The 17,763-nt window shown below is 35.3% G+C and overlaps 1 protein-coding gene across 1 annotated transcript in view; it reads left to right on the plus strand.

The window, feature by feature from the left end:
* LOC150095880 (bifunctional heparan sulfate N-deacetylase/N-sulfotransferase-like) overlaps positions 1–17,763 on the plus strand; it is a 161,022-nt gene that overhangs the window by 94,925 nt on the left and 48,334 nt on the right. Inside the window, exon 8 of the mRNA XM_090409150.1 lies at positions 5,600–5,785. Within this exon, the coding sequence (XP_090265276.1) occupies positions 5,600–5,785 (186 nt within the window). The remainder of the gene's footprint in view (positions 1–5,599; positions 5,786–17,763) is intronic.

Here is a 17,763-nt window from a genome sequence, read left to right on the forward strand (position 1 = left end):
GGTGAGGCAATCATGCCCCATTTGTAAAAGTAGTCTGCACATCTGCCATGGTTGGTGTGGATTCAGTTAAGGGCAGACCAAGTTTTCCGAGGTAGGTCAAAACCCAAAGGTATCTGTGTTTTGGAGGTTTTGGTGATTTTGTGTAAGACATAGCTTTTCAAATGAGGAAGAGGGGTGTAGTATGTATTGTCATCAGCATAGCTGTGTATTGGTTTCATAGTCAACTGGAGTTGATCATCTATATATAGATGCCAAGAGAGATTTGATGATAGAGTATTCCCAAGAAGAGAGATTTGGTCATTGTCAAGAGTTGACGGGCAGAAAACATTTTTTTGGAGGGAGATCAGGCAGAACTGTTTTGCTGGTATTCAAACTAACAAGGTTGTCTGAAACCCCATTGAAGAATAATTGAATATCAGAATTTAGGTTATAGAGGTACAGTGGTATCTCGCTAATCTGAATTAATAAAAACCGCGCTCGTTCAGATTAGCGAAAAGTTTGGATTAGCGAATTTTCCCCCCAAGAGGCAACAATAACTAGCATTTAAGACAAAAATAATCAGATTCTAATGGTACATCAATTTAATTCTGTAAATAAATGAATTAACTGATAGAAAAAATGCTACTGTACTGTAATATAAAACTTAAAAAAATAATACAGTACGCAAGTTTATTTTAGTAAAATATTTAGTTTGTATTTACCTGTATTGTTGAGGATTCTGATTTAATAAAATTGCATAGTTCAGTACATAACTTAATTTGCATAAAAAATATCACCTTCTTGTACACAACACACAAAAAAAAAGTTCCACCAAATAACACAAAAAAGTTTTTTTTTTTATTTCTTTTGCTTCTTGGAAGCTAAAGCAATAAAATTTTGTGGAATGGCAAATCATTCTGCTTAGCCCATTCTATACACATATTAAAACTGTCAACTGCTTCTTCATGTTTTACATTTTTTTTCTTAGAGTTCTTTATCGTCATCATCGTCTGCTAATTCATTCTGTAGCATCATATTTATAATTTAAGCATCTGATTTAATTTCGAATTCACTTTCGGTTCTGCCTGTAATCCATTCCATACAATCTGTTTGTGAAATTTCAACATCTGGATTTATATTATGCCCGTTTTGAATATCTACTTTTTGTGTATCACTCTAGTTATCTTCGTAAATTCTAGAAGGCCACAGTTTTTTCCATGACACTCGACAGCGGTGATTCATGCCGACAATATAGTACGTACTGTACAGTATAAAAAAGCAAACGTGAACACACAATAAATCAAAATAGGCCTGCAGTGTAACCATACAATCGACAGTATGAAAAAAATATATACTGTACTGTAATAATAATAAAATAAATAATAATAGTTAAAATAATAATTATTAAATAAAAATAATAGCACACAAAATAATAATATGTAATAAATAAAACTTTTTTTTTTTTTCAAACCGCAGTTCAGATTACTGGAGGGTTCGGACTAAAGAGGTTCGGATTAGCGAGATACTGCTGTAGTTGTTTTTGGAGGTTTTGGTGATTTGTGTAGGACATAGCTTTTTGAATGAGGAAAGGGGGGAGTGTAGTATGTATTGTCATCAGCAAAGCTGAGTATTGGTTTCATAGTCAACTGGAGTTGGTCATCTATATGTAGAATGGAATCCTATCATTAGCTGCATAATTAAAAGACTGGGAACTCTCAGTTATTATACTTAGCATGAATCCGTTCAGAAAGCTGGCAATCCAGTTGCAGAAGTCAAAGGAAAAACCAAATAAGGGAACTTATGTAATAGTTTATGTAAATTATTACTTAAATTATTACATTATATAATTATGTAATAATTATTACATAATTATTACAAATTCCCTTATGTAAATGTGCCAAATCCTGTCATAAGTCTTGGAGATATCAATAATGACTACCTGAGACTCGCCATATTTTTCCATGGTATGTTTGTCCAGAGATTGGTGACATAGATAAGTAGATCTTCTGTTGATCAACACTGCAGAATCCATATTGGCAATCATTTACTAGTTGAATTTTTTCAAAGTAATGCAAGAGTCAAATGTTGATGGTTCTCTCCATCACTTTCAAGAGAACTAAAATGAGAGAAATTGTGCAGTAGTTTGATGATAGGGATTTGGCACTCTTCTTAGGAATAGGTTATATGTGGGCTACTTTCCATGTTGCAGGATTAAAAAAAAACAACATAAAGCATAAAAAAAAAGATGACAGTCAACTCTGGAGCATGGACAATTAGAGAAATGCTATCTGGCCCAGGAGGACTTTTTTTTTTTGGTTTCTATTTTAGATAAAATTCTTCTGATTTCTTTCTGGTGGAAGGTCAAAGAAGGCATTGTGTGGTGAGTGTGTGAAATGGTTGGTATGTTTTTTTTTTTTTGGGGGGGGGGGGTACATTTGCCAGGATCAGCCATACAAGAATTAGAGGAGAAATAAGAAGCCAGGAATTTGGCCTTTTTCTACAAATGATGATGCAATAGAACCGTCAAAGTCTAACGTGTTGGACAGAAGTTACAACTCATAACTTTAGCAAGATACCAAAAGATGGACTTTTGGATGAGAGCTAGTTACAGTATGCTCAATTCTTTGCTTGTATAGCTAGGCACATCTTTTGGAGAACCAAGGCATGATTAGCAGCTTGGAATGTAGAGTGGAATGGAGAATAAATGTTTCAATGACAATAAGGATTATTTCAATGATACATTCAGTACATATGTTTGAGGGGGTCAGAAGGTTGGAAAAACATATTTCCCGAACAAGGGATTGAGCATAAAATAAAAATCATCCTACTTAGCATTTTTATAATGCCAGTACAACACATGGATGGATTTGGCTGTGTGCATGTTGTTCCATAGGAGAAGAGATTAGCATTACGTTATGGTCTGAATTATACCTAAAGGAAAAACAACATTCACAATGTGCTTAGAAGGATCACTACTAAGGAAGAGGTCCAGAGCATTTGGAGATTAGTTTGGGTATTCAAGTAGGCATATGATTTGTTCAAGGTCATTGGTGGTGGCAGATGTCTCAGTATGTATGCAGTTTAATAAGGAAAGCTAGTTGGTGTCATGAACATTATAATCCCCCAAGGAAGATGACCTTGCTAGTAGCAAAGTTAGACATTTTTTGAAAGAAAATCAACAAGTTCAGAATGGTTGTGGCATTAGGAGAACAATACAAGTAGAGACACCAAATAAATTTGATAGAATGGGGTAGAGATTTTCAGCCAAAGGAGGTCAGAATCAGGAGATTCTAAGTTGGATACCCTTTGGTAGGATATATTAAAGTGAATGTATGCATAAATACTACCTTTGAGTCAAAATGAGTTACGGAGTGTAATGGGGAAAGTTAAGATGAGTAACACTTGCAGAAGTTGCAGTTTTGGCTTTCTGTCAGGAAAAGAAGGTGCAGTTTTACAGACTGGAGATGGAAATGGACATTATTGAATATGGAACTGAGACCACATATATTTTTGAAGTGAATTTGGAAAGTTCTCTGAGGTTTGCTGTTAACCAAATGGGTTGAACTTGTTTCCTATGCAATGTGAATTTTGGTTTTCATAGTGGCTATTAGTAGCACTTGATTTTTGCACCAGCATTAGTCCGTGGTTCATCATCATCATTTTGACCTTTTTTTCATCTACTTATCAACTTCAACAACCACAGTCCAACTTAACTATCCAAACCACTTTATATGATTCTTTCTGCTGCCAGAGCAATACATATACTTTTATGGGGTCTGATATTTCTTTCCAGTGATGCCATCTTTTTGAATACCTCCTTTTCCGTGGCTTAAGATTTCCTTGCCTCATTATGTATCATTCATCTGCTGTCTTTACCACTCTCCTACTTTGAAAATCATTCTGACCTCTGACCTCTATCCTTGAAGCTTGATTGTATAGTCCAACTACCCAAACAGTGAAGTAATCTTCTTTGCTGATTTTAGTGTCCACCTGACTTCCTTTTTCCAATTCTACTGACCAAGCTGAAAGAGAGGCTAAAGTGTTTGCTGTAAGCAGTAACCTAAAGAAAATTATTCAACTCTCCACTTACCCAATGCTCTCGATGCCTTTATTTAGTTTTGTGTTGGTTATACATACTAATAAAGAACTTGAATAGTTTATTAACAACAACAGAAGTAGAAAAATTTAATATTTTAATCCTAAAATAGTCAATTTTTTGAATAATTGCTTAATGTTAAACTGTTAAAGTTCTTTATTTAAAAAATGCTCTAGAATCTTTTCTTAATCAGTTTTGTTGAGTTGACAATATCTCTAGTGTCCCCTCAGATATTCATAACTTTGTATCCTTTGAGACTGCAAATCAGACTATTTGCAGTCTCAAATAGTCTGATTTGCAGATATTTGTTGTGATTATGTGATAGAAATTATCCACGTGCCTCCTCATAACAGACATTAACAATGCTAAGTCTGACACTTTGAAGGAGCTAAATATGAAAAACATCTCTTGCACAAAAAATGGCAGTCATGCCCTCTAGTTGTTATATATAGTAATGTATATATAGTAATGTGCATTATTTCTTCTGTGTTTGAAGAGGAAGACATATTAAATCTACTCAAAGTTCTTTTAATGAAGCAATTCTTATAACCATTAGATAGAAAGGAAGAACTTTGAGTAGTTTTAATGTCTTCCTCTTCAAACACAGAAGAAATAATGCGCATTACTATCCCTTATGTACAAGGCATCAGTGAACGTATAGCAAAAGTTTTAAAACCACTGAATATTTTTGTTGCCTTTCGACCGTTTAGAAAAATCTCCACCTTTCTCACTTCTCCTAAGGACAAACTTCCACATCTTAATCATCCAGGTGTCTACCAGATTCCGTGCTCTTGTGGATTATCTTATTTCGGACAAACGGGAAGATCTGCCTCTATTCGTCTAGAAGAACAATCTTATATTGAATACTTTAAACCTGAAGAGTCTGGACTTGCAGAACATGCCATCTTCACTAGACACAGAGTTCATTGGAGAAAGACAAGAGTTCTTCACAAAAGTCAGTTTCTCATGGAACGCCTTTATAAAGAAACATGTGAAACTCTACTTCATTCTACTAACTTAAACAGATCCGACGGCTTATGTCTATCCCCTTTATGGGAGATAGTACTTTACAAATCAGCTAATCTTTCCTAACTTTTTATTGTATTGATTTTTTTTTAAAATTTATTTTTATTTTTTTTTTAGGAAAGTTATTGACCTTTTTAGTTATCTTACACCAGCTACTTAGGTGGTGCTTTTTGGAATTGTCAGTTATTGTTTAATTTGAACTTAATGTACTGAAGATGTCTGTGACACACAGGCGAAAATTATACTATTAAATAATCTTTGTATGTGAGTTTTTTCCATTATTAATTTTGTATCGATATGTCTACTCACGGTATACCTCTTTTAAAACTTATATTACATTGTTACATTTCATCTGGAAATGCTACTCAGTATAGTTCACAATTAGTGAGTTAGCTATTAGATATGTTATTTTAAATATATAAAATAAGAGAAATAAAATGTTATTTCTCTTTAATTATTCTTGTTTACATTTTCTTATGATCTTAAATGTTGATTTAGAAAACTGGAATTCCAACAGATTCAGGCTATTCAGTAGCACCTCATCATTCAGGTGTATATCCTGTGCATCATCCATTATATCAAGCTTGGAAAAAAGTATGGGACATAAGAGTTACTAGTACTGAAGAATATCCCCATTTAAGGCCTGCTCGACTAAGAAGAGGATTTATTCATGAAAATATTATGGTAATGATAGGAAATTCATCTTATTGAATTTGTGTATGATATGAAATTGTTTATCAGTTTTCTTTGATTTGGGGGAGTGGTATGACATCAGACAATACATCATAACAATAAATGTAGTATAGCAGTAATACCTAATTTTCATATAACAGAATATGTTTAATAATTATATCTTACAAAGTAAACTTTTGATAATTAAATATTTCTTGACTAATGATAGCATTTCTTTTTTATTCTATATGTGATCATCAGACTTCTTCCAAATGTCCTCTGTCACAGCTTTGCTGATGATAATAATTACACTCCTCTTATTCATTTCATAAATCTTGCAAAAAATGTTTAGAATATTTTTTGCCAACTGCTTAAATTGTCAATCTGTAATCCCCATACCAATATCTTAACTATGGTAATATTAGATTTCATCATATACAGTTTCTTGTTAAAAAATTTCATTCTCTGTCCGTTTTTTGGCATAAAGATATATCTGTAATATTCTTATGGAAGTTAAGATAATTTTTAAGGTTTTCATGTCATAGACTTTCCACCTTGCTTCTGTAGCACCTCTATAACACAGTCAACATTAATGGTATCCTTTGGTTGGAAAGGCTCGGATTCATTTCCCTTTATAGTAGAAGCAGGACATATATAAGGCTCTTCAACTGACGGTTAATTAGTCTCATATGGAGACTATGCAATTTTCCTCCCAGAAAATAAGTTCTTCATCTCACAAGCAACCTAGCCTAAAAAGAATACAAATTCCCCAAAATTTTGTGCATAGTATACTCACTGAGCTCATATTCATAGTTTGCTTGGATCTAATTTAAGCATTGCACCACTGAGTCTCACATATGCAATAGGTTCATATCCTATCATGAATGCAGGATTGTGTGTGTGTGTGTGTGTGTGTGTGTGTGTGTGTCAGGCCTAGAAAACTTTGAATTTTCTTCTGCAAATCAGACACCAACTTGCTTGAGATGCATAGCTCATTTAGTTACATACTCATCAGACTAACTTTTCTCCACTTCATTCATTCTTTCCACATTTGTTCTTTAGAACAACCTTCTTTCCTTTTTATATATCCTAAAAATTACAACATACAAATATTGAATCCAATATTCCAGTATCACAGCACTGACTGGTATATATATTCTAACTTTTTGCATCTGGAATTATCCTTAATAGAATTGTCTTTACATTGGCATATTAAAGTCAAGTATTTGAATTCATTATGTAGCAAATGTAACAGGAATATAATTGCAATATTAACATAAATTTAATGTATTGCTGTAAAAAGTTTTTTAAAAGAAAGAATAAAACATTGTTAGAACATCCTATACACCTGAGAGTATAAATCAGGAATTTGATGATTGTCAGAACAAAAGATTCACATGTTTTTACAATTATTTTTATAATGATTTATTTAAAATAAGAATTCATAGTTTCAATACGTTTATTATAGTTCCTTGGTGAAAATAGCCATGTCAGTAATACCTTTATAAAGAATGGTCTACTGAAATTTCAAGTGTTTGCAAAAATTTTTTCCTCAAAAAATTTTTAAGTTTCCTTCTTTATTAATCATTAATAATTCTATTACATATTCTCAACAGCTTTTAGCATGTGTCAAAAATGAAAATCTTTATTTGATGGAAGTTTTTTCGCTTGGCTATGCTACCAATTGTATATTTGGTTTAATCCTTTATACAAGTAAGCAAACAAAGTTTGTGTCTGAAGTATTTTCAGGACTGGGGCAACTCGTGGTAAAGGTGGGATAAGTTCTCATCACTTACCTTAGTATCTCCCATAATGCAAAGCACATCTCCTTGCAGGCATGTATAATTGTAAATATTTTTTTGTTGGTTTTCTATCTTTTATTTAATATTTTACTAATGTTCTAATGTTACTGTGCCCTTTTAATATTTCTATACTGTTTTCTACTCCTCTATAAAATATCTATATTTCTTTAATCTGTCTATCAATGTAGCAATATATCTATTTCTTTTGACTTGTCTTCTGTATAGTCAGTTAATCTTTAATTCCCTTTTCTCTACTTTCAGTATATTATACTTATGCTTGAGATTTCTAGAAATTTATTTGATTATTCCAGACTGTGCCACTAAAAATCTCTAATTGGCATAAGAAAATATTTATACTTCCAGTAAAGCACCTCCATACAGTTAATTACAGTCGTGGCTAACTCCTAATAAAATTGATACCAAGGTTTAATTTCTTTCCCGTTTACAGGATTGGATTTATTTTGGAACAGTGCAGTTGCTAAAAAAGTTCAGACAGCACTTCTTATAAATAAAACAAACATATTTATTCACACTTAGACAATAATACAATGTATACACTTAAATGATGTTACTATCATCATCTCTCAAGGTTAAGCATCAAGATTAAAACATCATATAGAACAACTCTTAGGCAAGTTATAAACATCAAAGACATAAATCATCAAACATTTAATTCTATATATCAAATAACTATCAGCCCATTTACAATCTAGGAATTATCATGCTTTTACTAATAAAATCTCCAATTCTAACTTTCACAGAAAAAATGTAACACTCACTTAGCATCCAACTCCTCACACCATTACAGGTCTAAATTCTATAATTATCTTATCAGCTCTTTTAAACCACTTCAGTGCAATACAACGTAATCTTAAACTTTCATTAATATCTTTTCAATTATTCTGAAAGCAGATTCACTTCATGCGAATTAGTTTTCATCTTTTGATCTAAGAATTCTATTACAACTTTCAGTTCTAAGAATTCGGTCTATCCAAAATAGTCCTTCACATCAAAAATTAAGAGAGAGTTTTTCAACAAAAAAATTCAACTCACATTAATTCTTTCATAGGCACAATTTCACTTAGTTGTATTTTCTCTTTGGGCTTAATCTGGATTCCCCTCTATTGTTAGGGCTTGCTCTATCGCTTCAGATGCATCATGGAATCTGCATTCTCCTCTGGAATTTCTCGCGGGGCTGGAGCTCGATTCTTCGGCGTTGTAGGCACTCGGACGTACGATCTGACGGTTAAAGCCTTGTCATCCTAATTCTGAGCTGCTACTTGCTCTATAAGGTTTTCGCCTTACCCTCTACAAATTCATCCGGGATTCCATGGATCGACTTCTCCTTGTCATCAAGACTTCCGATGCACGATAGTCGATTCACCTTTGTCGATCCCTGTCAGTCAGTTGCTAACCTTTTTATTTCGCCACTCGCGAGACCCTGCGTGAAGTTTTTTAGACCCCAGATATTTCGTGCAAACTTTGAATTTAGGTCTGAAATCCCCGTACCTATCACGTGCTAACTCCTTTCCTTCTAGAAAGTTCCGACTTCTATCTCCCTGAAGTGTAGTTTAATCCCTTTTTCAGCATGGTGTAACAGCTTCTGATGTTACACTATGCTGTCCCCTTCTGCTATCGACCTTGACGGCGGCGTCGGACTGCTTTTGTTACAATAGGTTTCCATTCTACCCTATACCAAGTGATACATCAAATATATTTCTGAACTCTAAGGTAATTGCCCCTAAACTTCTATTTTTAGATATTTGTTTACTTTATTTTAGCATGTTTAATTCCTTGGGGGTCTCTACAGATGGGCATTTTGTATTACTTATGTAGGTAATTCTAACATACATCTGCTCTCTAAGAGATTTTCTTTTGAAATACACACTCATATATCTTCTATCTACAGTATCATGTGAATTTTTCTGAGCTAATTTTATATGGACTGATATTATTATTTACATCTATTATATACAAGTTTACAATTCTTTGAATTTCAGATGTGACTCCTTTAAAATCAATGCAATTAAACATTGTAATAATTATGACACTGCATTGAATTTTACATAATGCTATGCATTAAGGGAAGGGCCACTACCCAGACCGGTTTCGATCTTTATTGAGGTCTCATCAGTGGGAGCCAGACCCAGAGGTGGTGATAATAAGGTGGAAGTAATGGAGAAGTCATATTTACCTATACCATTTGCCAAAAAGTGTCGCATCTTATTATTAGAATTCTCTGGATTAGAGATAAGTTGATGGAAGTTTTTTTCACTTGGCTATGCTACTAATTATATATTTGGTTTAATCCTTTATACTGAATAGTTAAGACCCAGGTAGACTTCGGGATCTGATGAGGGATTTCCACATATTTTGCAGGAAGAATGTGAGCTTACATTCTTCCTGCAAAGCCCGTACTTACTTGATTCTTTGAAATGCAATGGTCATAAATTATCTTCTAAATAAGCTGTTGTAGCTATGGACCAGTTAGAATGGTTAGGAGAAAGAGAAATGCTCTTTCTTTTATTAGTCATGCTCATGCCAAAACTTTAGTCAGTTTGGCCATGTAAATCTTACTGAAAGTGCAAAAATTTTACTAACACTGGTATTTTTGAGATGGATTAAAATCTTTTGTTGAACTCAGTAGACTGTATTTTTGGGCTGATTTGTAACTAACATATTGGGTTGGCAAATAAGTTTGTTCGGTTTTTCAGAGTGGAATGAAACACATTTTATTTAATATATATAATACATACTAGTCAGTTATATATTGACCCTCTTTATCAATGACCTTTTGCAATCTGTCCACCAACTTCATTATGCTGCGTTCATAAAACTCCTGAGGTTTACTGGCAAAAAACTGATCCAGGTGTCTTTTGATAGCTTCCTCATTAGCAAAGGTTTTCATGTTCAGAGAATTCTGCAAAAAGGTGCCAGGTCCGGTGAATACGGAGGATGCGGCAAATCATCCCAGCCAAGACGTAGCAATTTACTCTGGGTTGTTAACGATGTGTGGGGTCTGGCGTTGTCGTGGTGAAAGACAACTCCTTTCCGATTTGCCAATTCTGGACGTTTTGTGATAATTGACGGACCAGTCACATTAACTCTGAGCAATAGACAATTGAATCAATCGTTCTGCCTGACAGTAACACCTCGTAGTGGACAACACCTTTATAATCCCACCACACAGAGAGCATGATTTTCTTTGGGTGCAATCCCACTTTCGAGGTTGTTTGCAGCGGTTCGCTCTTGTGTCCCCCATGATCTTTTATGTACCATGTTATCGTACACGACCCATTTTTCATTTCCAGTAATCATTCAAAAAATGGGTCATTTTCTTGGCAATATCGCAGCGAATCACAGATGGATATGTGAGCAGTCATATTGGCCTCAGTCAATTCATGCGGCACCCAAACATTGAGTTTTGAAACATATCCTAGCTTGTGCAAATGGTTTTCAATGCTTATATGGGATACGTTCAGTACTGCAGCAATCTTCCGCACTGTTTGTGACAGATTTTTGTCATGATATCCTTCACAACACTTGAATCAACCTTGGTTGGGCGACTGGTGCAAGCCGCATCACTGATGTTGAAATCTCCAGGATGGAATTGCATATTTTTTTATGGGCCTCTGCATCTCGTTTGCCTTTATTGAAATAAAAAAGCAAAATATGCCAGTAATGTACTTTATTTTCTAGCATTTCTAAAAATATGTTACACACAACTGAATTAGGCCAAACGAAAATTCACCGAAAGGTTATGTGAAATGTTGCCTTTCAACTGTGCAGTAGCATTGCATGGTAGCGTAATAATAGCGACAGGTGAAGCGGCGTAAACTTGTACTAACGCATAAACCGAACAAACTTATTTGCCAACCCAATACATACTACTTCTCTTCCTTTAGAAGAGAAGCAGATAATCATGCGATAAAGTGGAAATAATCATATGATTAAGATATGATAGGGAGATAAAATCCTTATACTTGTTGTCTGTATTTTAAATTTGGTGTTTTCTATATATAACAATGGGCTGCTTAAGGGTCAAAGCTATATAACTGAGAGCAGACCTCCATATAGCCTTTAAAGGAATGCAGAGAACCGACCAGGGCTTCTGACCTAATGTCCAATCCTCACCTTCTCATGGTGTACCCTGTTGGGTATCTACCTGGATACTGAACGAACGAGGATGGGCTGCCAATTTGGGATTTAGCCAACCAAATTGTATTCTTATTCGCTTAAACCAAAATACAAAATGATGGTACAACATGACAAAATTTCATGCTGGCGATATAATTGAATTTCATATTGAAAACAAGAACATGTAAGAAAGTTTTTAAGCCAATAAAAGTGAGCAGCTCTCGGATGTGAACTATAGACTACAATACACAAATATTATTCAACAAAAAATGAAAGAGTTTGTGCACAGGAACCAAACCATGGAGATTCAGTGGCAAGCCCTGAAGAAAACATTGATTGATTCAGGCAGAGAGGCATGTGGGAGGTAATCTGCAAGGATAGAAAAATCAGAACTCTATGCTTGACTCAAAAAACTCAAGAGGAAGTTAAGGAAAAGAAGAAAGCATATTGAAAGTTCCTGGCAAGTAAGTTAGCTTGTTCTCTTAGGGAATACACAGAGAAATGTAAGAAAATAAAACATTGTGCAAAATTAGCTAAACAAAAGTCATGGGAAGACTTTGGTAAGAACATAGAAAATAAATATCAAGAAGGTGGCAAAACATTCTGGAGGTTGTTGAAGAAGCTCAGAAATGGAGGAAAGAGTGCTAAAAGGAAGAGATGATAAAAGTGACATGAAAATGGATGAAAAAGATGTCCTTGAAGTATGGAGTAATTACTTCAAAAAATTGCTAAATGAAACTAGCAGTGATGCCAGCACAGTGATAAAAAAACGCTGCCCAGGCATGCAATCAGAAATACATATCCATGCTTGAAGTAGAAAAAACCATCAAAGGCCTGAAATGTGGAAAGGCAGCAGGAATAGATGATATTCGGCCAGAAATGCTGAAGTATGGTGGTGGTATAAATGTCTTACAGTGGCTGCCCTGCATAGTTAGCAGTGCAGAAAGCCTGGACAGAGGGACGAATTCCCGATGATTGGATTAGAGCTCTCATAGTACCATATATAAAAAGGGAAATAAAACTAAATGTGAGAATTACAAAGGCAATTCATTACTGAGTGTTCCTGGTAAGATATATGCAAGTATACTTGAGAAACGGGTGAGAAGAATTGTGGAAGAAAAGCTTGGCGAAGAACAAGCTGGATTCAGGCCAAATAGAGGCTGTCAGGATCAGATCTTCACTTTACGACAAATAGTTGAGAAAGCATGGGAATATAACAGAGATCTATACTTAAGTTTTGTCTATCTGGAAAAGGCATATGACAAGGTGCCAAGAGAGAAGCTAATATGCTACAGTTATATGCTGTCAATGGAGCATTATATCAAGCAATACTTAGTCTTTATTTGAGTTGTAAGTCAGCAGTTAGAATTTAACGAAGTACAGGAAGATGGGTTAATGTTAAATGTGGTGTGTGAGAGAAGGATGTACATTATCCCCTCTGTTATTCATTATCTATGTGGATTACATTATGAAGGAAAGTGATATTAAACATGATAATCAAAATTGGAGATGTTAATGTCACCTCTTTGTTTTATGCAGACAATGTTATACTTCTAAATAAATCCATTACAAGTCTGCAAGATTCCCTGACTAAATTGAATAACTGTTGTAATAGATATGGTATGAAGGTCAGCAATATAAAGACAAAATCAATGAAAATAGGCAGAATCGTTGAAAATGTCAACTGCATTTTGAACAGAGAACCTGTGGAACAAGTAAAACATTTCAGCTACTTAGGCACGATTTTTAGGGAAAATGGTAAATTAAATATGGAAATAGATAACAGAATCAACAAAGCTGGTATGGTAAGAAGTCAATTGAATAAATTCATATGGAATAAAAGAGAAATTAGTCGGAACACTATATTAGCAGTCTTAACTAATGGATCTGAAAGCTTGGTCAGAAGTAAAACACTTGACCAAAGACTAGAGACTGCAGATATGAGAGTCCTGAGAAAGATTAGAGGTGTGAACAGATGGCATCAATGGCAATATCATATTAAAAACAAGGATATTAGGAAAGAACTTGACATTGTCAGCATCCAGGAATGCATTAGCAGAGCTAATCTCTGGTGGTATGATCACTTAAATAGAATGGGCGAGGAAAGATTAGCAAAACAAGTGTTCTCTGCCAGGTTGGCAGGAAAACGATCCACAGGAAGAACAAGATATAGGTGGATTGATACTGTACATTAGACAATAGAAATATGAGATCTGATAATGTTGGAGTCTTGGTAAGTAACAGACTGATTTGGAGGAAAATTGTAGATAGGAAGTTAGTAATGATGTGAATCTTTCATGTAGTACTATCATATCCTGTCCACCTCTTGATGATGATGATATATAACAATTATAAATATCTTTGTTTAGGGTGATCATTGTGGGTAAATTAACATTTTACCCACAGTTTGACGTTTATACTAAAGAAACCCCTGTTCTATTAGTCAGCCATTTTCAAAGAAAAAATATTACTTTAGGGAGAATCCTTTGTTTCCTAGTTACATAGTGATCAGCATTCATTATAATAAATTATGGAGACAACTACCTTTTTAGAGTAATGACTTAATATGGTCAAGCATTAATGCTACTGACCTGACCTCTGATTATTGGGGGACCCACCTCAACCTTGATATGAAGGTTGAAACAACGGATGAATATTTTGGTTTATGTCAAATCAAAGTTATTACTTTAACATAGTGTTCTCCACAATTTATTATAATGAATCATTTTAGTGAATGTAATGTGTAGAATTTTCTAATAAAAAAAAATCACTTGTCAAATCAGATTGAAATATTCTTTATTAATTAATTATTTAGAACTTTTTTCATTCTTGCATGATTTCTCTATGTAAAATAATTGAAAACTTTCAGTTTAGAAAGTTCAGCATTGTGCTGAAAAAACAGTAATGTGTGGATTCTCTTCTAGTAATTTTTTCTTGCACAAACAGCATGTCCTCATGCGAAAACTTTTTTTTTTTTTTTTTTTTTTTTTTTCCCTTAGTACTTAGGTACACTTGTAAGCAATATTCTGGCAAGTAGATCCTTTAGAAGAACATGATGATTGATGTGAATGGTCATTATTGTTACTTTTACTGTAAGGAGCCATTTTTAAATTATTAGCACTAATGATAACAACAGTGCCAATGTTTCCATTTCATAGGGATTTCAACATTGGAAGTATCCATATCACTTTTGAGTTCTTCGTACTGTAAATAATCATCTAAAAACATCTCGATATTATGATGAGCAGTGGCAATAGCAGCATCCATCATGTTTCACTAGCAGTGATCCCATAAACATGGAATATGGGAGCACTGCTATCAAAAGAAAATGCAGCTTTCTTTTAGATAAATTATTGAAAAATATTCCTAATGACAACAGATTATACAGAATTAAACAACACTGTGAATTATACAGATTTATGCACCAACCACATTTGAAGATGATGAAGAAATTGAAGAATTTTATGAGTAAATAGCTGAAACTATTCAAGATACTGGAGGAGTGAAAGATGATTAAAGATGTTAATATATGAGTGATTGGAATGCCAGAATAGGCATTCCAATCACTCCTATTTTCCAATTTCCAATCATTCCTATTCTGTTGTAGGCCCATATGGATCTTCTTCTTCTTTCACTCTGCCTTATCCCATGTTAAACGGGGTCGGCGCACGAATCTTTAACCTTCCTCTTCCAAGTTCTCCGGTCCAGGACATCCTTCGGACTCCATCCTTTCTCCCTAAGATCCTCTGTCATCTTATCCCTCCACCTGAGCTTGGGCCTGCCTCTTTTTCTCCTTCCCTCCAACTCCATATACTCCACTCGTTTACCAACATACTCCTCACCCTTCCTCTCAACATGTCCAAACCACCTCAGCCTACTTTCTGTATCTTCTTGCCAATTGGTCTCACCTTAACCGTCCCTCTGATGTAGTCATTCCTTATCCTGTCCTTCTTTGTGACACCACTCATCCATCTCAACATCCACATCTCTGCTACCTCCATCTTCCTCTCCTGTGCCTTGGTTATAGGCCACGTCTCTGCACCATGGAGCATCGCCAGCCTCACCACCATCTTATAGAGCTTTCCTTTCCTCTTACAACTCACTCTCTTGTCGCACAGGACCCCGCTCATCTTTCTCCAGTTCATCCAACCGCATGTTATTCGGTGCTGTATTTCCTCATCCAGGTCACCATTCCTCCCGACAACCGACCCAAGGTACTTGAATTTCTTCCCTGAAATTAGCCTTTCACCCTGGAGTCATATGACGATATCCTCATCACTCCCCGTTGACATATATTCAGTCTTCACCTGGTTAATTCTCATGCCGCTCTCCTCCAATGCCTTTCTCCACTCTCCCAGGGTATTTTCAAGCTTCTCTCAGGATGATTCGCATAGAACAATGTCATCGGCAAACAGCATGCTCCATGGTGTCTCCTTCTTGACATCCTCCACTAGTACATCCATGACCAGGTCAAAGAGGTAGGGGCTCAGAGCTGATCCTTGGTGTAGCCCTACGACAATAGGAAACCCTTCTGTCATGCCGACACTAGACCTGACCTGAGTTTCTGTTCCCTCATACATCTCCTTCACCAACCTCACATACTTCTCCAACACCCCCTCCTGCCTGGCCACTCTGTCGTATGCCTTTTTCAGATCTATAAACACCATGTGCAGATTCACATGCATCTCTCTATATTTCTCCATCAATCGCCTTAGCACAAATATTGCATCCGTTGTCCCTTTTCCTGGCATAAATCCAAACTGCTCCTCACCAATTTTCGTTTCCTGCCGTAACCTTGCTTCAATTACTCTTTCCCATATTTTTAATGTGTGTGACATCAGCTTGATTCCTCTATAGTTGCCACAGTCTTGAACATCTCCTCTTCTTTTGTAGATTGGGACGAGAATACTTTTCCTCCATTCCTCTGGTATCTTTTCCTGTTGGGCTATTTTACACATCAGATCCCATAACATATCCACGCCCTCACTGCCCAAACTTTTCCATACTTCCCCAGATATCTGGTCTGCTCCCACAGCCTTTCCATTCTTCATTTTTCTCAGTACCCAAACCACTTCCTCTCTACTTATGTCTTGCACCGGTCTCTCATTTACCTCTCCATCCTCGCACCTCTCTCTTGGATTCTCCTCATTTAGTAGTTTCGGAAATATTCTTTCCATCTTCCTCTGATTTTGTCCTCGTCTTGTAATACTACTCCTGAGGCATCCTTTATCTGCTTGACTGATGTTATGTCTTTCGAGGCCTTATCTCTGGCTTTCGCTATTCTCAACAACTGAGCTTCGGCACCGTTTATCTCCAGTTCTTCATAAACCTCATTAACTGCCCTTGCTTTCGCCCTTGCCACAGCTCTCTTTGCATTTTTCTTTGCTAATCTATATGCCTCCTTGTCGGCTCTAGTTCCAGTCATGTTCCATTTTTTCTTTGCCTCTTTCTTTTCCTTGATCTCCAACTGCACCTCCTTATGTAGCATATGGATATGGCATAAAAAATGATAGAGGTGATAAATGTATTGAATTTTGTTTAAAACATAAATTGATAATTGCAAACACTTTTTATGAACAAAAAGAAAGGTATGAAAAGTTAATAGAAATATTAAAAGACATTCAAATTGATAAAAAAGACCTCAGAATAATAATAGAAGTATACTGAAATCAGAAGATGCAAATTATGAAAGAAATTCATAATGAAACAATAGATATCAAAAGAGGAGTGACACAAGGGTGGTAGTGCACTCAGGATTTAATCTTGCGGGGGGGGGGGGGGCGAGTTGAGTAGGCGATTTGAGAATACACAATACGCATTGCATACAACCTATGACTGAGCATCTGCTATGATTGTTAATTCATAAGTAGTATAGAAATAGAAGACATAACACAACAGAAATTAAAAAAAAAAAAGGAATTTTGGAAAATTTTCTAGTGTTTCTTTTCTGTTTCCTTTGGGGGTTCAAGCCCCCCCCCCCCATGGTTCGCACTGCAAGGGTGTATAATATCCTCTATACTTTTCAGTATATACAATGAAATGAAACTGAAA

This window comes from Typopeltis vanoorti, chromosome 19 (genome assembly GCF_054136105.1).
Source record: "Typopeltis vanoorti isolate ZY-2024b chromosome 19, IOZ_Tvanoo_1.0, whole genome shotgun sequence".
Classification (NCBI taxonomy): domain Eukaryota; kingdom Metazoa; phylum Arthropoda; class Arachnida; order Uropygi; family Thelyphonidae; genus Typopeltis; species Typopeltis vanoorti.